At 35.4% G+C, this 26,525-nt stretch overlaps 1 protein-coding gene across 1 annotated transcript in view; it reads right to left on the bottom strand.

Moving 5' to 3' along the window:
* Positions 1–26,525, bottom strand: part of LRP1B (LDL receptor related protein 1B) — a 1,616,178-nt gene that overhangs the window by 501,938 nt on the left and 1,087,715 nt on the right. Inside the window, exons 35-36 of the mRNA XM_067742376.1 lie at positions 16,860–16,985; positions 15,669–15,800 (exon numbers count right to left, since the gene is read on the bottom strand). Of these exons, the coding sequence (XP_067598477.1) occupies positions 15,669–15,800; positions 16,860–16,985 (258 nt within the window). The remainder of the gene's footprint in view (positions 1–15,668; positions 15,801–16,859; positions 16,986–26,525) is intronic.

Genomic DNA, 26,525 nt, shown 5'->3' with positions numbered 1-26,525 from the left:
AATTCACCTCTCAAAATTTTCCCTGAACACTCAATCTAAAATAGCAGCCACTTTGAATCTTTCACTCTTTAAACTGCTTTTCCTTCTTAGCACTTATTACTATCTGACATCAAATTATATTGGGGGGGATGGTGTTGGTGAGTGTTTGTGATCTAGCTTTCCCACTAGGATATAAACTCCATGTGAACAGAGATGTCAGTTTTGTTTCTGCTGCAACTTCAGTATGTAGAAGAGTGTTTGGCACAAAGTCGGTGCTCAAGATTGTTGGGCCAATGAAACTGGCTAATGAATAACAGCACAATTCAGTAATAAGATTGGATTTCCAATTATTTGCTGCTTAAAAAGAATAAATTCAAATATAGCATTATTTTTCAAACTAAAAAAGAAATGATTTCAGTAGTAGAAAAAAGTAAACAGGACACAGACTGCTCACTTTTACTGAGAAAACTCTTGGAAGCTAAGATGCATATGAAAGTTTGTAGCCCCCCAAAACTTTACATTTATGTCATGGTATTCTTTTCAAAGCAATGATTAAAAGATGGTTGAAATGTAAAAGAATATGCAAAATTATTTTAAAGAATTGAAGGTCAACCCATTCAAAATAATTAACTCTACTGAATTTAAAGGCAATACCTAAGTCTAAATGGTCAATTTCTATTATTGAAATTCTTTAAAATAAAGACACACTTTTGGTTTCTGTTGTATTTTATAATAGGAGAAGAATCAACCTAATTTGATCAGGCAGTTTTTAACTTTTAAAAAATCACTGTAGAAGTGCTTTCTTCTTTCAAATAAATAACGAGCACTCGTTTGTTTTCTTAAAATTATGACTATCCTGGAACAATCTGCAAAATGGGCGAATATTTTTTAAAATACTTTCCACTTTGAGAGTTCACTCTCCCTTTTCTTCCTCTCTCATTTTTTGTCCTTCATCAGATTTGCTCCATTTAATAAAATATTTTCTTCGTGAACCCAGGTGCTCCACTGCCCTACCTCCCCGACTTCCTACCCAAGGCAAGAGCCATTTTGTTATCTTCAGTATGAAAACTCTGTCTGTGGCCCACTTCTTCACAATGACTATATATTAGCTTATAACTTGTCTCTTTAGATTCAAAGCATTAAGTAATTAAATAAACTATTACTGTTTAGCAGAGGGAATATGTTAAGGTGCAAAGAGAACTGAAATTCAGAGGAAGGAGAGAACTGGATATGTATTCGGGCGCCACAGTGTATCAAATGTGGGACTTTGAACAAGTTATTTAACCTCTCTGAGCCTGAGTAAAAATCCTTAAAATGAGAATAAAGCCTGTCTCACAGGATTGTTCTGAGGTTCTGTGATATCTGTGGGAAGTTGTCCAGCCTTGGATTAATATATGGTTCATGATACAGTTGATAAACGCTTGAAGGGGCCTTCTGGGGATAGTGGTATGTTTCTGTTGCAACAATGAAAGAACTTTGTGAGTAGGAGAGACTCTTCAGCACTTCTCCAATTCCTCCATATATAAGCTTCATTTTTTTCCTTTGTATTTATAGAGTTGGCAAAAATAAGATAAATAAATTATCTTTAAAAATAAAATTATTTTTAATATTATTTAAAATATATTTTAATATATTTTAATTTAATATATATTATATATATAATATAAATATATTTTAATATAATATAATTTAATTATATTAAATTATATTAATTTAATTATACAATATATATAACATATATAATATATATTATATAATTAAATTAATATATTATATAATAAATATATAATATATAAATTATATATATTATATATTTATATATAAAATATATTATATATAATATATTATATAAAATATATATATTATATTATATATATATAAAATATATATATATATAATATAATATATATCCCAAGGTCCTGGATCATCTTCACTATCATTATTATGAATTCCTTTCTGGAAAGTTGCCTTTCCCCACTTCATGTAGTTGTTTTTCTGGGTTTTCATCTTGTTCCTTCATCTGGTACAAAGTCCTCTGCCTTTTCATTTTGTCTATCTTTCTGTGAATGTGGTTTTCATTCCACAGACTGTAGAATTGTAGTTCCTCTTGCTCTGCTGCCTGCCTGCCTACATAATATATGTTATGTTATGTTAATCCATTGTACATGTAAACACATATACAACATGCAAAAATATAAATTTTTAAAAGGTACAAGAAAAAATTAAATATCAATAATTTTAATATGTTTTCCCCTATATTTGACTACATTATTCAGTTACAGGGCCTGCTGGTGGATGAGGCTATCTACGAGGCTTGTGCCTGTGCCAGTTTCTAAGGCTGTGTAACAAGTCATTCCAAAATTTAGTGGCTGAAAGCAACAGTATTGCTTATGAACCTGCAATAGGGACAGGGGCAGTTTTTCCTGCTCTGATGTCTCTGCTCTGCTTGACAGCAGCTGGGGTGGACAGAATGCTATCATATGAAAGCTCGCTCATTCATGTACATGGGAAAACTCAAGCAGCTAGAGCTGGCACAGCGTTCCTTAGTACGTCTTAGTACGTCTCTGTTTCCATGAAGTTAGTCAGCATGATGGCCATTTTGGAACAAATCCTTTGTCTTATATGAAAAACAATCAGGTTGAATTAGATAATCTCTAAAGTCTCTTATCTCGGAAAGTCTTGTAAACCGCTGATTAAATGGAAACAGGAATAGCTTGAAAGTGATCTGAGACAGCTGGCATGATGTTAACCCATTGGGATGGAGGAGAACTTCAGAGAGTAAGTAATTCTGAAGCGTGTAAAGCATCTAAATCAGCAATTACCACATTTTTCGGTATTATGGATTATGTGTAATTGCAAATGCAGGACTATTTTTATAGGATGCAATTTCCAGGACATAGGGCAAGTTGATTGTTCCATGCCATTTAATCTTTTTGTTTAACAACATAATTATCATCATGGCTCATTTAAATTTTGAACACCTGATGCGATATCAAGAGTTGTCAACACATTACTATTGCTAAGATTAAAAAAAAAGTCCTAGGAGTACTTATCTATATATATTTCAGTACATTAGCAATCCATATAAAATTTAGAGTCATAGTAGTATAATGCTCTTTTGTACATCTATCCTGATACTGTACGTTCCATCCGATACTGACTAGAGTGTAAGAATCAGTGTTACCAGTGGGAAACTGTCTTTAACAACACAAGTTAGCCTGCCTGGAAATCTAGCAGATTACATAGGTCAGTTATATGAGTACAGTGAAACAAGGCATGGAGAATCCACTAAGGACAAATGGAAGGAATCCACCTACAAACAGGTGTATAAAATATCAACCAGTTCATTCTGATTTCAAGTTTTATATTTGTTTTAATGCATAATGAATTATTTTGTTATTATTATTCTGTATTCACAAACCACAATTTATATATGCAAAATGTTTTATGACTGCTTTCGGTAAATAGATGGCTTTCTAGTATGCGAAAGTTTATTAAAGAAAGCATGGACACCAGCTGTTCCTTATTTCTTGCCATAGACTTATCTGCATTTTACCAGTTGAAAAATTTAAATCCAAAAAGGCTAAAACTGGGGACTTCCCCGGCTGTCCAGTGGTTAAGACTTCGCCTTCCAACGCAGTGGGTGCAGGTCCAGTCCCTAGTCAGGGAGCTAAGATCCCACATGCCTTGTGGCCAAAACGTCAAAACATAAAAAAACAGAAGCAGTATTGTAACAAATTCAATAAAGACTTTACCAATGTCCACATAAAAAAAAATAAACAAAACAAAACCAAAAGGTTAAAGCTTGCAAGGTCATATCATTTACCAATCCCAGCCTTGTAATTTATAGGTATTGTGATATGGGCATGCCTTTGAAGTCTGCATGTTATGGGACTGTATTATTTCACACAAAAGGAAAATGACACAACACAAAAGGAATTTCCAGACTGAATTTCTCAGTCATCCCTGAAGTGTGACTGTAAATGTGCAAAGACCTTTAATATGTAAGTAACCTTAAAAAAGCAGTTCTTGGGTATCCTGAAATGTCTCTTATGGATGGGGCATAGTTTCCCAGTAAACAGGAACCATCTCACACACCCATCTGTGACCTGAACGTAAAAAGATAACAACAACGACAACAACAACAAAAAACTAATATTTGCCTACATAGTTATAACGTTTTAGGCATACATTATGTGAAAGTGTAATCTCCATAAAATAAATATCTGGAAACAGAAGTAGACTACAGCAACATGAATGAAACTTGGTTTTTAAAGTTAAAGGAATAAGTGTTCAAAAATCCTTTTGATGATGACCACTATTCTCAATTTTTCCACTATGATTTTGGGTGTATTTTGAAATATAATTTTAGCTTCAAATTTCATGCAAAATGTGTATTCCACTCCTTGATATCTCAGTTGATGTAAATACAAAAATAATATCTTAAGAACTATTTTTCCCCCAGAAAATCTTCAAGTATAATTCATGCCAAGAAACTGAGCCATGATCTCATGGTTTCAAGTTTCCCCTGACATACTTGCCATATACACCTGAATGATATTTAAATCCCATTTTGAGGAGACAACATTTCCCTTAATAAAATCAAACTTTGATTTTCCAAATTTGCCAATGAAAAGAGATTTTCTACTTGGAGAAAGATGTTAAAACTATGCTGCCTTTGCTCTTGTCCCTGAGATTCATTTTCCTTTTTGGAATAGTTCTAACAGTAAAGCTGCTGCCACCATTGGGTCTCAGGAAAATCATTACAAAATACAACAGAATAAACTAATGCTCATATAAGAGATATATACAGTAGCAACAGTAGCAGAAGGAGCGCTTTGTTACAGTTAGCATCTCTTAATCTGAATAGACAAGTATCCGGAATAGGCAAATCTATAGAGAAAGAAAGTAGATTAGTGGTTGTCTTAGGGCTAGGAAGTTAGGAGAAACGTGAGAATTACTAATGGGTATGGAGCTTCCATTTAGAGTGATGAGAATGTTCTAAAATTAGATAGTGGTGATGGTTGCACAGCTCTGTGAATATACCCCAAACCACTGACTTAGCATTTCAAGTATATTAATTCTATGGTAGGTGAATGATATCTCAAAACAGTTGCTAGTTATATAAAGAAAAAGCAATTGTATTTTGAGGAATTATCAAAAATGTTTGAAAAGATTTACAGCCAAAATTTGGAAATAATCAAAATGTCCAAAAATATTGGAAAGGTCAAAATATCATGGTAATCCACATGATAAATAATGTACCCCTACTGAAAATAGTATTTACAGATTGTTAATCACAACATAGCAAAGTGTCCATGTTAAAATAGTTAGTTAGAAAAAGATTAGGACAAAATTTTATCAATAGCAAGATTATTTGTATTTTAAAAACACAGCATGAATATTAATATTCCAAAATGTTAATAATTGCTGTTGACGTAGTAATAGTACTGGTAATTTTTTACTTCAACTTTGTTTCATGTTTCCTAATTTTCCAAATTTCCCATTATGTACAATTCTAATAAAGAATTTTTAATAAATAAAAAGTTATTTATTTAAAAATTGAGATCTGCCATCAATAAATGATTGCTGAACTAATGACTATTACTCCACAAGCTTATTTTAATAATGTTTAATGATGATTGAGCTGACAGATATCTACTGTTTTATTTAATCATCATTATTTTGAGTTAATAGGGATTCACATGAATATTGCAAATAGTATACAAATATACTCGCTGTAATCCTTTGTTGTATCTATAAATTCAAATCTGAGCCAAGCTCAAAAATATCACTTGCTTTATCACTAAAATAGTATTAATGGAAAACATTAAATGTAAACAACCGTAATGCTATCATCACATTTTAAGTAACGGTATTAATAAGTCACCAATAAATCTTAGCTCTTTTTCCTTCTAACCAGAATAATGTCTCATAAGTAACAAAATAAAAATTTTGAATCCTTTTATCCAGGATTTAGAAAATAGCTTTTCATCTATAGTTAGAACCTTGAATTACTGTGGAATTATCAGTTCTTTTTAGTATCTTAATATTTAATTTGTAAGGAAAGCAGCAACATAAATAGAATCTGTCCTGTGAACATTTGTTTTGCCCCTGAAGAAAAGGATAGATTCACAATAGTCTACTTTCTGTACTCAAACTATGCAAACCTAATTATGATTCTGTTCATATAGGTTTTAATGACTGTTGACTAAGAAAATAGATGGTTTTAAAAAATAGCCTACAGGTTGTTACTGTTGAAGCTGTTAATAGTGGGAGTTGAATAGTCAAAAAGCTGGAGGAGACCCAGAGAAATCATGATTCAGAAGAGGTGGTTTGTTTGTTTTAACTCTTTAAAATACTCCAGAGCCAGAGATGTATACCCAGTAAGTAATCTATTCTAGTATTTAATATACTGACAATCAAGTTCCATTTCTAGTTCCATCTGAGTTTTTTCTACTTAATTTACATCTAACTCCTCTCCTTCCGTCTTCAGTAAAATTAAATAATAAATAAATAAAACAAATAAAATTCTAGACTAATGAAATCAGGATTTTTTTTCCCCCAACATAGTCCTAAATGAACACACTGACAGAATGCTTTACCCATAGCAAACAAAGGGAGATAATGTCCCTTTTTTAATGTCCCTCTTAATTCAGATTAAGATAATCCTTGGAAGATTTACATAGTTGCTCTGTGCACCATGGTGGGTGAGCATAAAGAACTGTCAACTATTGCCAAGTATTTTGGGGCTCCCTTCCCGGACACAAAATTCTAGACAGAAACACTGGATGCAATAGAACTCATTCTAAGCGTAGTTAACATCAGTCAACACACAGCCTGCATTGGTGTCAAGAAGAAAGTAACTGCGCTCATAATTCTGTTGGTGTTACACACCTCTGTATCCCCCAGGCAATCCTAGACAGCTTTAAGCAATTTTTTGGAAGAGGTTTTCTTATAAAGCTTTGGTGCCAGACAGCTGTCAGTAAAAGATTTAGTGTAAGTTAATATTACATGAAGACTTCTCCAGACACTTGGTCAAAAACTGTAAAGGTCGATTTGAGAGAGTTGCTGGGTTTTGATGGAGAATTTTTCCGGAATTCTGGTCAAAAGCAAATTTGGCAAGTTCATGATATTAAAAGCCAGGTACTAATGAATGAGATGACCAGGATAACAAATAGTACCCTAATGAAAAAGACATTGGGTCTGCTGCTTTCAAGGACAGTGTCACTAAACTAGAGGTGCATTTCAAAATCATTGAAAATACATGTCAGATTTTTCTACCTTGGCACTATTAGCATTTGGGCCTGAATAATTCTTTATTGTGGTAATCTGTCTTGTGCATTGTTTAGCAGCATCCCTGGCCTTACCCAGTAGAGGCCAGTAGCACCCTTTCAGTCGTGACAATGAAAAATGTTTCCAGATATTGCCAGATGTAATCTGGGGCGCATAATCATCCCCAGTTGAGAACCACTGCCATAGAACTACTAAGTTAGATACTTAGTACTAGGACCACCAACTATCCCCTGTCCCCAGCCTGACTTTCTGAACCCCATGCACTGAATGGTCCAATATCTCTGAGCCTTTGCCTTATATAACACATTTGTTGTTGTTGTTGAATACTCATTCATTCTTGGATACTTCTGGAATCTTTCCTCACTTTCATCTTACCCTAGCATGGTAGTGTAAAGAAAACTAGGGTTTGGGAAATATATATATATATATATATATATATATATATACACACACAGACACACACACACACACACACACACACACACGCATATATATGTGTGTGTATATGTATATATGTATGTATAAGTTCAAACCCCAGCTTTGTCCCACTCCACCTGTAAAGCAGTTGACAGTTTACTTAGGCTTTATTATTTTTCTCTACCTGGAGCACTTCTTCAGGTATCCAAGGCTTACTATTAATTAGAGTTAAAAACGGATTCAAGACCATGATCCTGGTTCTTTACATTAATTCATCCTCACTCGGTTTAAACCAGAATACAGAAGCTGTCCATATAGGAGCATCATTAATAATTCAAACTGACAATCAAAATTCACCTCTTAGACACCACTGTATAGGGATAATATCAATAAAAATCTATAATATTGTGATAAGCAGCCTCTAATGTGGCCACCAATGTTCCACACCAGCTGGTTTTGATTCCCTCCTCTACTCCCTTCCTTTGAGTGTGGCCTAGACCTACTAACTAGCTTCTAATAAATAGAATATACTAAAATGATGAGATATCACTTCTGAGACTGGGTTATAAAAGGTCTGGCTTCCAGTTGCTGTGCGCCCTTTCTCACTCTTTTTTCATTAGCTCTAAGGAAAGATTGCAGTCATATTTTGAAATGCCCTGTGGAGAGGACCTTAAGACAAGAAACTAAAATAGTCAGTGAGGAGCTGTGACTCTCAGTCAAACACACACAAGAAAATAATTCCTGCCATCAGCCACATGGATAATTTGGAAGCAGATCCTCCCTAGTTGAGCCTTATGATGAGACCACATATCTGGCCAACACCTTGAAGGCAGCCTCATGAGAGACCTAAGGGAACTCATAGATGCTATAAGATAATATTAATTGCTGTAAGTGGCTCAGTTTTGGTCATTTGTTATACAGCAATAGTTAAATAATATAAACGCAGTGAGATAAATGATTTTCTCTTTCTTCTCATTCTCCTTTTGACAATGATGATTATCATCATCATTACTCTCTCTCAGATGAGGCTGTACCATTAATCTTCTGCCCCTAAGTTTAGCAGGGGCAGTTCTACAATTGTTGACCATATTATCATCATTCCCTCAAACCGTGGGCGCTGACATTGCCTATCAATTATCTTTCCCAATCACAAGTACAATAGAATTAAAATTCTCACTATGAAATTATCAAGGATCTGATGTTGATTACTCCACTATTGGTTATTCAATTCACGGCTTTTGTAAATTGCAAGGGCAAAAATCCAAATGCAAATCTTTAATGCAGAATTTGAGTACCCCAAAGTAACCAACTGTCCTCTGCATGCATATCTCATCCCAAAATCCAGTTTCTTCATTGTTAAAAATACTATCTTCTTCAACAGATTACTGTGATGATTTAAACTGCATAAATACATAAAATTTTCCAAATATTATTCCTGTAATGTAGTAAGTGCTTAATAAATATTAAGGGTTTTTGTGATGCTATTTTAATTTCTTCCTCTTCCAAACCTCCTGTTCCTAGCCCACTCGTGGGTGATCAGTTCCATTTCTAGGCTTTCTACTTTAGCCAAGTCCCTGTTCTAAAAGTAATAAGAAATTTATAGAAATAATTAGTTCTTTTTTCCTTTCAAATCCCCCAAAGGATTCTTACTACTTATGGCCTCTGGCTAAGAATGAAACCAAATGATAAAAAAAGATCGATCCATTCCGTATGACCAGTCCAAAAATCAATTAGATGACTTTTCTATTCCTCTTTTAACTAGAAAATTGATAAAAAATTAATGGCCAACAATCTCAGAAGCTGCATCATAGCTTTATATTTTTTTTTCCAAAAGAAAGAGTATCAGAAAGAAAAATAAATTAGTATACCCTTGGTTTTCTTAAAATAGGGGAAATACACTTTTTCAAGGTTAAAGTTACACTTTACAATATTAATGGTATCAATGTACCTAAGCTAAAGGAGACCTCCACAATATCATTTGCGTATCCAGTTTCCACAAATAAATAGATACCAATCTATTGTCTAATAGAGTATGAAATAATTTGAAAAACATCCAAAAGATTGACCTATCCATAAAAATATTTTCTTCGTATGTCTTTAATGGTGCTTTAGTTGGATTTACAGTGTTGGGTTAAGATACTGTGCTTCATTCAAACATACTAGTAAGATAACTTGTCAATCTCTTAGCAGCTCTTAATAATTTACTATGATAAGTGTAACCAGGCCTTTTGAGAATAGGGTTCTAGGTAACTCAACTTTGATAATGAGAGGAGTAGAGAAAGACATGAGTATCAGATATAAATGTATAAGAGATTCCTGAGCTGAAAATCCTGAGCAGCTAGAAAGAAATATAGCAGAATAGAGTGACTCAGGAGAGGGAAAAAGAAAGGTGCCCAAACAGAGTGGATGTACTTCATGGGAATAAGTACAAAGCTGGTGTTGGGACCTTTCATTTTCTTGAGAAGTGCTAACTGCCTGAGAAAGAAATTTCAAGAGACTTCATGGTTCTTTCAATAGCAGAGAATAATATATCCCAAATAAGTTGACCGAAGTTTTCATGATAGTAGGTCATCGCTGTGCATCTTCTGGAGCTTTTGGTTTCAGGTAACCTATTGAGGGATCCAGATGACTATCAGAAGCTTGCTTTGTTTTGCTTTGTATTTTATGTTCTGAGTTCAGACATTATCCAAAAAGGATACGTGAAATATTTCCCATAATTTGTTTGACCTATAATGACTTATTCTATGCGTGGTTATATTCGTTTCCTCATGATGTTGGAGAGTTTTTGTTTTCTTGTGGCAGTTAATACTTTACATCCCGAAAGATTTACTGGACTTGACCATCTACAAATACATACAAACTGTTCTCATGAGTTGAAAATATAGTCTTGAAACAAATCTGAAATGACAACACAAAGTAGTATCTGTTCACTGTCACAAGAACAGAAAGAAATTGAACCAGCCCTAAAAATTCACTTTGTAGCCAAGGAAATGGTTTCCATAAAATTGAAAAAATGTCTCAAAGCAACAGTATTGTATTTCTTAAGCTATTGCTGTTACTGACATAAAAAGAATTCTTTCTATAATTCTTCTTCGGCCTTGGTTGGTGACAGAGTGGTTATTAGAAAAAAATTGTAAACAGCTCTTTTCTAAGCCTCCAGCCATAATAAAAAACAGACTCTCACTTGAGTGTCACCTGCTTCAATTATTAGATGGGTTTAAAGCAATATGATTCAGTACATAAATCAAAATAAAGCATGATCTTTTACCAGTACAAATTTGCGGAAGTGCCATGTAGTTTCATCAAGTAATGCCAACAATGGTCTAAATAAAATTGTGTTTAAGTGGTTACAAAGGCAAGATGGCATAGTGTAAGGAATTAAAAGTAGGACACTCCATTACCATGCAGCCCTTGATCTCTCCGGGTTCCTTATCTGTAACATGAGGAAATGCCACTAGATTGTGTCAAATGTTCCTTCTAACATTCAAAGATATATGCAAATGTTGTGGAACTATTGAGGAGAAAATCTTTCATGTAAATAGGTGATATTCAACCGTGTAAATGTGGCAACAGAATTTTGTCACATATTCTCCTTCAGGGTTGTTGCAGTTTTTTTTCAATAGACTATTTTTTACAGCAGTTTTAGATTCACAGCAAATTTGAGCAGGAGTCCCCATATACCCTTTCCTTTCCTACACTCACAGCCTCCTCCACTATCAAATGGTACCACCAGATACCATCTGTACCACCAGAGTGGTACATTTGTTACAAGTAATGAACCTACACTGACATGTCCATAGTTTATATTAGGATCTATAGTTTACATTAGGGTTGAGTCTTAGTGTTTTACAGTCTATGGATTTGAACAGATGTATAATGTTAAATGTTCCTTTAGTTTTTGTATTGTCTTAATAGCCAGATCACTGTGTGATGCTGTAAAAAGGCATTAGAATATTCCCCATAGTGAGTGTAAAGCAATGACATCCAAATAATGGTACTTTGATGCTCTCTTTAAAAAAGAAAAAAAATTCCCATAGATTATCCATTCATGCATTACCTCAGAAACTATTCCTAGTTTATCTTTGTCCCCCATAGCAACTTAGCTGTGATGTACTACTCCTAGCAGATAGTAATCAACATTTGTTAACACTGAGTTGGATAACTCCAATTTGAACAAAAGAGATAAAAGATGAAAAAAGAATATAAGCTGGGAAAGTTCAGTCAATCACCATTCTCTGAGTAGAATTTCCTCTAGTTAAGTAATATCCTATTATGTGATTATTGTGAAAAAGTCATAAATACCCCCAAGGTGTGGGTGGCGGAACTGAATAGAGCATTACTTACTGGAGATCATATTACTAACTGGAGCAGTGAGCTTTATTTTGAAGGCTTTTCCCCTAACTAAAATATATCTTTTAAAACATCAAATGCAGTATTCATTCATCAGGAGGAATATCACCCAGCAGGCCAGGATTTTCAAAGCTTAGTATTTTTTTTTCCAGTGGAATGGGACTTTTCCAGTGAAGTGATAAGTATGCTTTGAACATTTAAAAAGAGCCACAGGGTCTTCTTTCTTCTGTGGATAGTATCCAGAATTGCTTCATCTGGTGAAAGAAATCCTTTCACTGCAGAAAACTTTAATTCATTACAACCAAAACCCAGCAAGATTCAGATCTGTTGTGAAATGTACAGGTTTGAGCATATATTTATCCCTGAGAATTGTGGTAGTGAATTGGTATTATAGAAATTATGATAGCTATACCTAACAAGTGATCCTCCTTCACACCATTTCCTTATTATGTTTAGAATAAGGGACAACTGTGCTCTTTCATTTTGTCATCCTTACCTTTGATTGATCCTAAAAGTAGAGATTATGTCCTGAAGTGAATGCAGTTAATGAAAGAAGAGGAAATAGAATGTCTGCAAAGGGAACTAGTAGAGGAAGAACATATAATCAGGTTATAAAGGTCTTGAAAAAAAAAATAGGGGGTGATGTATCAAAAATTTTCTCTATCTCTCTGGAGCAATTCATTATTTTCCTTCCTTCCTCCCTAAAGCAGCTTCATTCAATCAAGTCACAGAGCTTGTATGTGGTCTACAATGCTATTATGAATCAAGTTGCTGACATTCTTATGCTCATATATTTTCATAAAATGCAATTATTAAAAGGTCAGACTGTATAGTAGATGGAAGCACAAATGTATGTGGAGACATGGTTGAAAACTCTTGATACTGCTGCCAACACCACCATCATCATTAGTGTTTCAGTTGGTTTACTGTCTGCTAGCCTCCTAGGTTTACATTTAATGACTTCAAATAGCTGGTGGTGTTATTTAATCTTTAAATATCTGCTCTACAGACTATTCATTATCATCATTAGTAGTAATAAGTTCATTTTCACTAGAGGCGTTTACTAATGTACTCTTTCTGTACTCAAGAAGTTAAGAAACAACTATATGCAGATAACTGAATAGAAAAAATACTATCAGTCAAAGAACAGAAAACAAAATCTTTGCTAACTGGGAGCTTAAACATAGCTTGCAGAATATGTTTGTAAATATATATCACATATGCTCATTTCTACAATTTATTAATTTCCATTATTAGGTATTGTTACTATTTTCTGAGCACTCATGTATATCAAGCACTGTGCCAAACATTTACAGACATCGATCTAAATATCCTCCAAAGTGAGGAAACTGAGCCTCAGAAAAATTAAGTAATTTACCCAAGGTCATAGAACTAGTAAGTAGTTAAACTGGTTTTAGAATCCAAGTTGTCTGATGCCAAAAGTCTGGTCTCTTCCCACCGTATGTTTTACTGGCCCCTAGGTCTCTGGCCCTCTCAGATTTCAAAGCAAGTTTTATCTTGCTATTTTCTGATTAACAGTAGAAATTTTAATAGACTCTTAAACATTCTAATTTCACATGACTATTCCATATGCCTATATCCTTTTGCATTTAGAAGAAATTGATTTTCCAAAAATAATTCCTTTCTAGGAATGTAATTTTAAAATATGGCAGGTATAATATGAAGAATACAAAGTTTTAACTAATAAGTAGTAATTGCTCTATGGAAAAACTATTTTGATACAAAATATGTTTGTTATGAAATATTAGTAATTACTAAGGATTTAGAAACAGGGAGAGTACCATTCTTTGCAAATAAAATTATCTGCTCTCATGGCACATTATATGAAACTTAACCATTTCAGGGCCAACATACAAACCTTGGAAAGTGAATTCAACTCATGCAAATAATAAGTTTGCCCTTAAGGAACAAGAGATTTACAAATGATCTAATCAGGACATTTGTCCAAATGGCTTATTTGATATTTGTATTTGGAAATTTATCAAATACTTTCAAAAATCATTATGTAGTCTTTAAAAGAATCAACTATGTGATACCGGCTAAAACAAGGGACTGTGTGTACATAGTAAAAATATATACACATATATAAATACACCCTTTTCAAGAAGTTCAAGTTTTTCTTAGTTTTGCACCTATTAAAGCCTATATAATAAAATTCTACAGAATAACATGTACGTGAATAAGAGGCAGGGTGGATTACGCATGGTAGGGTAGTGAGCCTTCCACAAAAAATGAGGTTGGATCAAAGAGCCTTGTTTGATCAAAAATCACACTAATTTTGGCAAAATTTACATAATGCTCAATAAACTATGCTATATTTGTTCTATACTTCCTTTCGGAAAAAGCCATTTTAAAAAACATAGGAAATTTCCCTCTTTGTGATTCCAAATATTCGGTGCAAATAATTTTCTTAAGAAAAGTCATCTTCGAACCATTTGTAAAAATCCCCAGTACTTCACTGATTTGTAGCCAAAAATTCATTAACACGTGATTGAACAAAATGTGTTAGAGCTGAGGGAAATAATAGGCTTACTACCAGAAGCCCATGTGCTGCTGTTTAAAGATTTTTTTAAAGATTATAGATCAAAGAACGATTTTTTTAACATCTGACAAAATTGTCTTTACATATATAAAAAATATACTGGGAACATGCAGTACATCTTCAACACCAAAACATTAACTCAGGAAGCATATGATTTAGTTGGATGAGAGATGGAGAAATGTGTTTTTATAAATTTAATCCTTCAAGTGTAGAATAATAAATATGAATATTAATGAAAGAAGTATACCCAATGCTTATGCTATATCTGAAGTTAGCAATTAGAACAAAAAATTTATTTCCTTCAATAAATTTAACAGTTTCTACCATCAATTCCCAACCACACAAATTCTTTTTTTTTTTTAGCCTTGCCGTGCAGTTTGTGGAATCTTAGTTCTCCAACCAAGGACTGAACCTGGGCCATGGCAGTGAAAGCGCTGAATCCTAACCACTAGACCACGAGGGAACTCCCCCCAGATCACACACTGGTGTCAGCCACAAAAAGAGGACAGTGTCCAATCTGCTTTCTTTCACTGTTTGCTAAAACAAGAAGATAAGGTAAAATCTGACTCTGAAATGATAGCTACTGTATTCAAAAGTAAAAAGAATGGTTTAGCATTTATAATGGTTTCCATTATTTGGATTTCATTTGCTATTACCTGTATTAGAATAGATAACCACATCCTGGAAAATAATTTAAATAAGATTATGTTTAAGTAAATAATAAATCAAAATGCTTTATTTTTAATGTTTATAGTTGGATAAAAGTAAAAGTATCATCTGAAAGATAAAAAATGATAGAAATACAAATGAAGCAACCAAATGCCAATCATGGCATTTTAATGTACTTGCAATTCAAATGTTATATGTTAGAAAAATGCTGCTTCATTTTTTTCAGACAAAACCTATTTATAACAATTTGTGTTAGGCTTAAAAATTCATTTCTGATTTGCTTTCTTATTCCTCATCTTGACTATCAGAGTACAGATGGAAAGGTTATATTTCCATCATGTTTAATAAATCAAGTGAAAATATTATACATAAATTATGAATAAAAGCTATTTACCTGCATGGAAATCTATTCCCACAGCAAATGAAGTTCCTGATATAGGCATCAAGGCATCCATTTTGTCACTTGGTTCCAGAGGTATTCCCCTGATTCCTTCATGAACAGAGTACATAAGAAATGACTCTATACCTAAATTTAAAAGGAAACAAAAACAAAATGAATATATAACATTAAAATCATTCCATTAGCAGGAGGTGGGTATCAAGATGGCAGAGTAGAAAGACCCCAAACTCACCTCCTCCCATGGGCATGCCAAAATTACAACTGCTTACAGAACAATTATCTATGAGAACAATCTGAAGATTAGCAGAAAAGGTTTTCCACACCTACAGATATAAAGAAGGAGCCACAATGACATGGGTAGGAGGGGCAGAGACATGGTCTAGTCAGGACACAAACACACTCCCAGGTCAGTGACCCACAAACAGGAGAGAAGTCACAACCACAGAGGTCCTCTCTGAGGAGTGAGGGGTCTGAACCCCACACAGGGCTCCCAGCCCAAGGATCCTACACTGGAAAGACAAAGCCCCAGAAAGTTGGGCTTTGAAAATCAGCTGGACTTGTTTTGGAGAGATATATTGGAAACAGAGGCTTCTCTCTTAAAGAGTGCACACAAAATCTCACATATTCCAAGTCCCAGCACAGAGACAATAGTTGGAAAGGTGCCCAGGTCAGATCCACTTGCTGATCTTGGAGAGCCTTCTGAGAGGCAAGAGGCAATTGGGAAGCCCCCTGGGGACTGACAGGCTGGCAGCAGCCACTTTTGGGATCTCGGGATCCTTTTCAAAGTAGTCCAAAAAAATTCAAGAGGAAGAACACCTCCAAATTCATTCTATGGGGACAGCATCACCCTAATTCCAAAACCAGACAAAGATGCCACAAGAAAATAAAACAACAGGCCAATATCACTGATGAGCACAGAGGTGAAAATCCTCAACAAATATTAGCAAACTGACTTAACAATACATTAAAAGGATCATACATCATGATCAAATGTTATTTCTGCCAGGGATGCAAGGATGGTTCAATATCCATAAACCAATCAAAGTGGTACACCACACTAACAAAATAAAGGATAAAAAATTATATGATAATCTCAGTAGACACAGATAAAGCTGACTTTGGTTGCCTAAAATCTGTATGGATGAAGTAAATGCATCAGAACTAAGATTTTTCAAAACCTTATACCTCGACATGACATGCGGTTCTTTTGGAGATAATATCCAACTGTACACATGCAAGTCCTTGTAGTTTCAGATGTTGGTAAACAAAGCTGAGAACATCCACCATTATTTAGTTGGCAGGAATTGCTGCCTGCAAAGTAGGAAAACAAACAAAAGAAACATAAAAATCAAAAAAACTAAAGAAAGTATAATTCAATATCAGTAATTTGAAGAAATATTTATGCTATTATTAATTTATAAATGTAGCTGTTTCATATTGGTATCATATTTTATTCCCTCAAATAATTTGAAGTAGCAGATTATGGTTGAAGTTTCTCCTTCCAAAAAAGCACTGCATAGTGATTACAGGCAACAGTACTATACTCAATTTATAGAATCAATTTAACTTTGAATACAATTTGAATACAATTCAAAGTTGCTAAGAGATTAGATCTTAATTGTTCCCACCACAAAAAAGAAATGATAATTATGTGATGTAACAGATAGCACTATGGTGGTAATCATATTGCCATATATAAAGTATCAAATCAACACATTATACATCTTAACCAACATTATCTATCAATTATATCTCAATAAAAATACATTTACAATAAATAAATAATTTTTTTGTAAAATAAGATACATGAGAGGATTCATAGTTATAGAAGAGCAAAAGGAAATTGGTGTGCCGTGAATATGGTCATAGATCTTTGTAATATTTTAAGGTCACAGAAACAAGGAAATCTCTTTTCTGACTTCTAAATTTCACTTCAACTCTACAGTTACTTCCTTTTCAAGAACACTTTATCCAAATGTATCAAATAAATAGTTGTTAATTTATATTACTGACTCAACTCAAAGATTATACCATTGAAAGTAAGGAGGTACATATATACATATATGTATAATTGATTTTTTAAAAGCAAGGAACTAAAATTTGCCATTCCAAGGAACATAATTCTTCAAAAATAGATTTAAAACACACCCATAATAGTAATCTAATTAACTGGCATATTAATTTGCCTTATTCCTGTGAGGTAGCAATGACAAATATTAGGTAATCACAGGTCGGAATTCTATAAAGATGGTCCATTAAATTTACTAGGCCCAATGTGCTAATTAAAGCTGGTAACATAAAGTTAAGTAATTTACAATCTTATCCATCAAGTTCATTAAATATCCCAGTTTTACAACATTTTTATTATTCTAGGACATGCAATGCCATTTACTGGATGTTCAAACTCTGATACAAAGTACAGTAAATCCAGTGAGAATTACAAAGCATTATGAAAGCTATATATCAATAGTGCTCTATGGAAAATTCAAAATACCAATGCAGCTCATTATTTCTAATCTCCTGAATTCAAGATAGTCTGATGGGATTTAATTGTTCAATCAAACCTGTCACAAGTTCTGTCATTTTTGCAGTGTGAAATAGTCTCAACTGGGGAGATTTCTCAACAGGAGATCTACCACATTCTATGCTCATTTCTTATACCTGGCAGTTGCTCTTATGTAGGTCCACATACTAAGATTTGAGTTGCCCTGAACTTCTGAAATGATTACCTTTATCTCATGTATAAACTAATGGAGATTCATTGATTGATTCCCTTTTTTCCAAGCTGACTTACAATACAAAGATGAATTTTCAGCTCTATGATTATTTTAATAATGAGACAATTGTAGTTATGGATCTACAGTAATTCCATACTGACCATGTATGTATTTCATTTTATAGAAAGCATGTGAATGTACATTAATGCAATGCCAATCTATAGAGATATGCATTTGGATATAAATTTACTTCAACTACCACTAAAGACTGGAAAGCTGGCAAGAGATTGACAAGTGATACTTGTCTATAAAGTTTGAAAAAACCCCAAACAGACAGTAGGGGAAACAAGGGAATTGAAGAAGTAAAGAAAAACGGATTGGAGTTGATTTATAAAAACAAGAGAAAATGAGGCATTATATAACCTTGATAATATCCAAAATACATGAAAAAAAGAAGAAAAAGGAGATCCTGGGACTGTGCATTTTTAAACATAATAGTAATAATTATTTTTTATAAATAATAAAATTAACTATGTTAATGTTGTACAACAATAACACAATCCATGTATCATTTGTTTAGTCTCTAAGGGAAAATGATGGTGAAAGAGAAAAGGCAAAAAAATAAAACACATCATTATTTTAATAAGTATCTTTGCCTATTAAATATAGATTTGATGTAGGAAAAATATAGAGAGATTTTTAAAGTAATAATTTAGGTAGTGAATATCTAGCAGGTTAGAAATACTGGTTTGGCTTAATATTTTGTAATGATATTGATGTTCAAACCTCATTCCTAAATTCTCTAGTGGAAATAGAAAGTCCACTTGACTAATGAGAAGTCTCAGCTCTCCAGTGATCTGTGTCAAAAATGATAAATGAAGTAGCTAATTGTACTTTGAAGTCCAAAGTGGTAGTAATGTTAACACCTTAAATAGTCCTAAATTGCTCATATTTCATACTAATGAAGCTTTTAAGCTACCTGCTATGATTCTGTTAATGGGACTGTCTTTAATACAGATGCTTTTATCAGCATATTCTTCCAGTAAAAACAGTATTTTCACTGCATTTTAAGCTTAGTCATATTATACCATAAATTTCTAAGTACTAGAGGGCCCTGTCAGGTAATACTTTCACAGTGCATAGAAGCTACAACTCTACCTATAGAATCAAATCCTTAAAAGATGAGAGGGGGAGGGGACGAGGGGAAGATGACGGAAGAGTAAGACGCGGAGATCACCTTCCTCCCCACAGATACACCAGAAATACATCTACACGTGGAACAACTCATACAGAACACCTACTGAATGCTGGCAGAAGACCTCAGATCTCCCAAAAGGCAAGAAACCCCCCACGTACCTCAGTAGGGCAAAAGAAAAAAATAAACAGAGACAAAAGGATAGGGACGGGACCTGCACCAGTGGGAGGGAGCTGTGAAGGAGGAAAGGTTTCCATACACTAGGAAGCCCCTTCGCGGGTGGAGGCTGCGGGTGGCGGAGGGGGAAGCTTCGGAGCCTCAGAGGAGAGCACAGCAACATGGGGGCGGAGGGCAAAGCGGATAGATTCCCGCACAGAGGATCAGGGCAGACCAGCACTCACCAGCCCGAGAGGCTTGTCTGCTCACCCGCCGCGGCGGGCGGGGCTGGGAGCTGAGGCTCGGGCTTTGGTCGGAGCGCCGGAAGAGGACTGGGGTTGACGGCATGAACACAGCCTGAAGGGGTTAGTGCACCACGGGTAGCCGGGAGGGAGTCCGGGAAAAGGTCTGGAGCTGCCGAAGAGGCAAGAGACTTTTTCTTCCCTCTTTGTTTCCTGGTGCGCGAGGAGAGGGAATTACGAGCACTGCTTAAAGGAGCTCCAGAGACGGGCGTGAGCCGCGGCTAAAAGTGCGGACCCGAGAGACAGGCATGAGACGCTAAGGCTGCTGCTGCCGCCACCAAGAAGCCTGTGTGCAAGCACAGGTCACTCTCCACACCTCCCCTCCCGGGAGTCTGTGCAGCCCGCCACTGCCAGGGTCCCATGATCCAGGGACAACTTCCCCGGGAGAACGCACGGCGCCTCAGGCTGATGCAACGTCACGCCGGCCTCTGCCGCCGCAGGCCCGCCCCGCACTCCGTGCCCCTCCCTCCCCCGGCCTGAGTGAGCCAGAGCCCCCGAATCAGCGGCTCCTTTAACCCCGTCCTGTCTGAGCGGAAAAACAAACGCCCTCCGGTGACATACATGCACAGGCGGGGCCAAATCCAAAGCTGAGAGCCTGGGAGCTGTGAGAACAAAGAAGAGAAAGGGAAATCTCTCCCAGCAGCCTCAGAAGCAGCGGATTAAAGCTCCACAATCAACTTCATGTACCCTGCATCTGTGGAATACATGAATAGACAACGAATCATCCCAAATTGAGGAGCTGGACTTCGAGCACAAGATTTATGATTTTTTCCCCTTTTCCTCTTTTTGTGAGTGTGTATGTGTATGCTTCTGTATGAGATTTTGTCTGTATAGTTTTGCTTCCACCATTTGTCCTAAGGTTCTATCCGTCCTTTTTTTAAATTTTTTTAATAATTATTTTTAATTTAATAACTTTATTATTTTATTTTACTTTATCTTCTTTCTTTTTTCCTTCCTATCCTCCTTCCTTCCTTCCACCATCCCTCCCTCCCTCCTTTCTTTCTTTCTGCCTTCCTTCCTTCCCTCCTTTCTTTCTTTCCTTCTTTCTTCCTATTTCTACTAATTCTTTCTCTCTACTTTTTCTCCCTTTTATTCTGAGCCGTATGGATGAAAGGCTCTTGGTGCTGCAGCCAGGAGTCAGGGCTATGCCTCTGAGGCGGGAGAGCCAACTTCAAGACACTGGTCCACAAGAGACGTCCCACCTCCACATAACATCAAACGGCGAAAATCTCCCAGAGATCTCCATCTCAACGCCAGCACCCAGCTTCACTCAACGACCAGCAAATTACAGTGCTGGACACCCTATGCCAAACAACTAGCAAAACAGGAACACAACCCCACCCATTAGCAGAGAGGCTGCCTAAAATCAAAGTAAGTCCACAGAAACCCCAAAACACACCACCAGACATGGACCTGCCCACCAGAGAGACAAGATCCAGTCTCATCCACCAGAACACAGGCACTAGTCCCCTCCACCAGGAAGCCTACACAGCCCACTGAACCAACCTTAGCCACTGGGGACAGACACCAAAAACAATGGGAACTACAAACCTGCAGCCTGCAAAAAGGAGACCCCAAACACAGTAAGATAAGCAAAATGAGAAGACAGAAAAAAACACCACAGATGATGGAGCAAGATAAAAACCCACCAGACCTAACAAATGAAGAGGAAATAGGCAGTCTACCTGAAAAAGAATTCAGAATAATGATAGTAAAGATGATCCAAAATCTTGGAAATAGAATAGACAAAATGCAAGAAACATTTAACAAGGACCTAGAAGAACTAAAGATGAAACAACGATGAACAACACAATAAATGAAATGAAAAATACTCTAGATGGGATCAATAGCAGAATAACTGAGGCAGAAGAATGGATAAGTGACCTGGAAGATAAAATAGTGGAAATAACTACTGCAGAGCAGAATAAAGAAAAAAGACTGAAAAGAACTGAGGACAGTCTCAGAGACCTCTGGGACAACATTAAACACAACAACATTCGAATTATAGGGGTTTCAGAAAAAGAAGAGAAAAAGAAAGGGACTGAGAAAATATTTGAAGAGATTATAGTTGAAAACTTCCCTAATAAGGGAAAGGAAATAGTTAATCAAGTCCAGGAAGCACAGAGCGTCCCATACAGGATACATCCAAGGAGAAATACGCCAAGACACGTATTAATCAAACTGTCAAAAATTAAATACAAAGCAAGCATATTAAAAGCAGCAAGGGAAAAACAACAAATAACACAAAAGGGAATCCCCATAAGGTTAAAAGCTGATCTTTCAGCAGAAACTCTGCAAGCCAGAAGGGAGTGGCAGAGCATATTTAAAGTGATGAAGGAGAAAAACCTGCAGCCAAGATTACTCTACCCAGCAAGGATCTCATTCAGATTTGATGGAGAAATTAAAACCTTTAAAGAAAAGCAAAAGCTGAGAGAGTTCAGCACCACCAAACCAGCTGTACAACAAATGCTAAAGGATCTTCTCTAGGCAAGAAACACAAGAGAAGGAAAAGACCTACGATAACGAACCCAAAACAATTTAGAAAATGGGAATAGGAACATGCATATCAATAATTACCTTAAATGTAAATGGACTAAATGCTCCCACCAAAAGACACAGATTGGCTGAATGGATACAAAAACATGACCCATATATATGCTGTCTACAAGAGACCCACTTCAGACCTAGAGACACATACAGACTGAAAGTAAGGGGACGGAAAAAGATATTCCATGCAAATGGAAAGCAAAAGAAAGCTGGAGTAGCAATTCTCATATCAGACAAAATAGACTTTAAAATAAAGATCATTAGAAGAGACAAAGAAGGACACTACATAATGATCAAGGGATTGATCCAAGAAGAAGATATAACAATTGTAAATATTTATGCACCCAACATAAGAGCACCTCAATACATAAGGCAAATACTAACAGCCATAAAATGGGAAATCGACAGTAACACATTCATAATAGGGGACTTTAACACCCCACTTTCACCAATGGACAGATCATCCAAAACGAAAATAAATAAGGAAACACAAGCTTTAAATGATACATTAAACAAGATGGACTTAATTGATGTTTATAGGACACTTCATCCAAAAACAACAGAATACACATTTTTCTCAAGTGCTCATGGAACATTCTCCAGGATAGATCATATCTTGGGTCACAAATCAAGCCTTGGTAAATTTAAGAAAATTGAAATTGTATCAAGTATCTTTTCCGACCAAAACACTATGAGACTAGATATCAATTACAGGAAAAGATCTGTAAAAAATACAAACACATGGAGGCTAAACAGTATACTAGTTAATAACGAAGTGATCATTGAAGAAATCAAAGAGGAAATCAAAAAATACCTAGAAACAAATGACAATGGAGACACGATGATCCAAAACCTATGGGATGCAGCAAAAACTGTTCTAAGAGGGAAGTTTATAGCAATACAAGCCCACCTTAAGAAACAGGAAACATCTCGAATAAACAACCTAAACTTGCACCTAAAGCAATTAGAGAAAGAAGAACAAAAAAACCCAAAGTTAGCAGAAGGAAAGAAATCCTAAAAATCAGATCAGAAATAAATGAAAAAGAAATGAAGGAAATGATAGCAAAAATCAATAAAACTAAAAGCTGGTTCTTTGAGAAGATAAACAAAATAGATTAACCATTAGCCAGACTCATCAAGAAAAAAAGGGAGAAGACTCAAATCAATAGAATTAGAAATGAAAAAGGAGAAGTAACAACTGACACTGCAGAAATACAAAAGATCATGAGAGATTACTACAAGCAACACTATGCCAATAAAATGGACAACCTGGAAGAAATGGACAAATTCTTAGAAATGCACAACCTGCAAAGAGTGAATCAGAAAGAAATAGAAAATATAAACAGACCAATCACAAGCACTGAAATTGAAACTGTGATTAAAAATCTTCCAACAAACAAAAGCCCAGTACCAGATGGCTTCACAGGCGAATTCTATCAAACATTTAGAGAAGAGCTAACATCTATCCTTCTAAAACTATTCCAAAATACAGGAGAGGGAGGAACACTCTCAAATTCATTCTACGAGGCCACCATCACCTTGATACCAAAACCAGACAAGGATGTCACAAAGAAAACTACAGGCCAATATCACTGATGAACATAGATGCCAAAATCCTCAACAAAATACTAGCAAACAGAATCCAACAGCACATTAAAAGGATCATACACCATGATCAAGTGGGGTTTATCCAGGAATGCAAGGGTTCTTCAATATATGCAAATCAATCAATGTGATAAACCATATTAACAAATTGAAGGAGAAAAACCATATGATCATCTCAATAGATGCAGAGAAAGCTTTTGACAAAATTCAACACCCATTTATGATAAAAACCCTGCAGAAAGTAGGGAACTTTCCTCAACATAATAAAGGCCATATATGACAAACCCACAGCCAACATCATCCTCAATGGTGAAAAACTGAAAGCATTTCCACTAACATCAGGAACAAGACAAGGTTGCCCACTCTCACCACTCTTATTCAACATAGTTTTGGAAGGTTTCACCACAGCAATCAGAGAAGAAAAGGAAATAAAAGGAATCCAAATCGGAAAAGAAGAAGTAAAGCTGTCACTGTTTGCAGATGACATGATACTATACCTAGAGAATCCTAAAGATGCTACCAGAAAACTACTAGAGCTAATCAATGAATTTGGTAAGGTTGCATGATACAAAATTAATGCACAGAAATCTCTTGCATTCCTATACATTAATGATGAAAAATCTGAAAGTGAAATCAAGAAAACACTCCCATTTATCACTGCAACAAAAAGAATAAAATATCTAGGTATAAACCTACCTAAAAAGACAAAAAAACCTGTATGCAGAAAATTATAAGACACTGATGAAAGAAATTAAAGATGATACAAATAGATGGAGAGATATACCATGTTCTTGGATTGGAAGAATCAACACTGTGAAAATGACTCTACTACCCAAAGCAATCTACAGATTGAATGCAATCCCTATCAAACTACCACTGGCATTTTTTACATACCTAGAACAAAAAAATTCACAATCTATATGGAAACACAAAAGACCCCGAATAGCCAAAGCAATCTTGAGAACGAAAAACGGAGCTGGGGGAATCAGGGTCCCGGACTTCAGAGTATACTACAAAGCTACAGTAGTCAAGACAGTATGGTATTGGCACAAAAACAGAAATATAGATTAATGGAACAGGATAGAAAGCCCAGAGATAAACCCACGCACATATGGTCACCTTATCTTTGATAAAGGAGGCAGGGATGTACAGTGGAGAAAGGACAGCCTCTTCAATAAGTGGTGCTGGGAAAACTGGACAGGTACACGTAAAAGTATGAGGTTAGATCACTCCCTAACACCATACACAAAAATAAGCTCAAAATGGATTAAAGACGTAAATGTAAGGCCAGAAACTACCAAACTCTTAGAGGAAAACATAGGCAGAACACTCTGTGACATAAATCACAGCAAGATCTTTTGACCCACCTCCTAGAGAAATGGAAATAAAAACAAAAATAAACAAATGGGATCTTATGGAACTTCAAAGCTTTTGCATAGCAAAGGAAACCATAAACAAGACCAAAAGACAGCCCTCAGAATGGGAGAAAATATTTGCAAATGAAGCAACTGACAAAGGATTAATCTCCAAAATTTACAAGCAGCTCATGCAGCTCAATAACAAAAAAGCAAACAACTCAATCCAAAAATGGGCAGACGACCTAAATAGACATTTCTCCAAAGGAAATATACAGACTGTCAACAAACACATGAAAGAATGCTCAACCTCATTAATTATTAGAGAAATGTAAATCAAAACTACAATGAGATATCATCTCACACCAGTCAGAATGACCATCATCAAAAAATCTAGAAACAATAAATGCTGGAGAGGGTGTGGAGAAATGGGAACACTCTTGCACTGCTGGTGGGAATGTGAATTGGTACAGCCACTATGGAGAACAGTATGGAGGTTCCTTAAAAAATTACAAATTGAACTACCATATGACCCAGCAATCCCACTACTGGGCATATACCCTGAGAAAACCATAATTCAAAAAGAGTCATGTCCCAAAATGCTCATTGCAGCTCTATTTACAATAGCCCAGAGATGGAAACAACCTAAGTGCCCATCATTGGATGAATGGATAAAGAAGATGTGGCACATATATACAATGGAATATTACTCAGCCATAAAAAGAAATGAAATTGAGCTATTTGTAATGAGGTGGATAGATCTAGAGTCTGTCATACAGAGTGAAGTAAGTCAGAAAGAGAAAGACAAATACCGTATGCTAACACATATATGTAGAATTTAAGAGAAAAAAAATGTCATGAAGAACCTAGGGGTAAGACAGGAATAAAGACAAAGACCTACTAGAGAACGGACTTGAGGATATGGGGAGGGGGAAGGGTGAGCTTTGACAAAGCGAGAGAGAGGCATGGACATG

The sequence above is a fragment of the Pseudorca crassidens genome, chromosome 6 (assembly GCF_039906515.1).
Source record: "Pseudorca crassidens isolate mPseCra1 chromosome 6, mPseCra1.hap1, whole genome shotgun sequence".
NCBI classification, from domain to species: domain Eukaryota; kingdom Metazoa; phylum Chordata; class Mammalia; order Artiodactyla; family Delphinidae; genus Pseudorca; species Pseudorca crassidens.
Note: the sequence above shows the minus strand (reverse complement) of the source record. Positions and strands in the feature narration are given on the sequence as shown.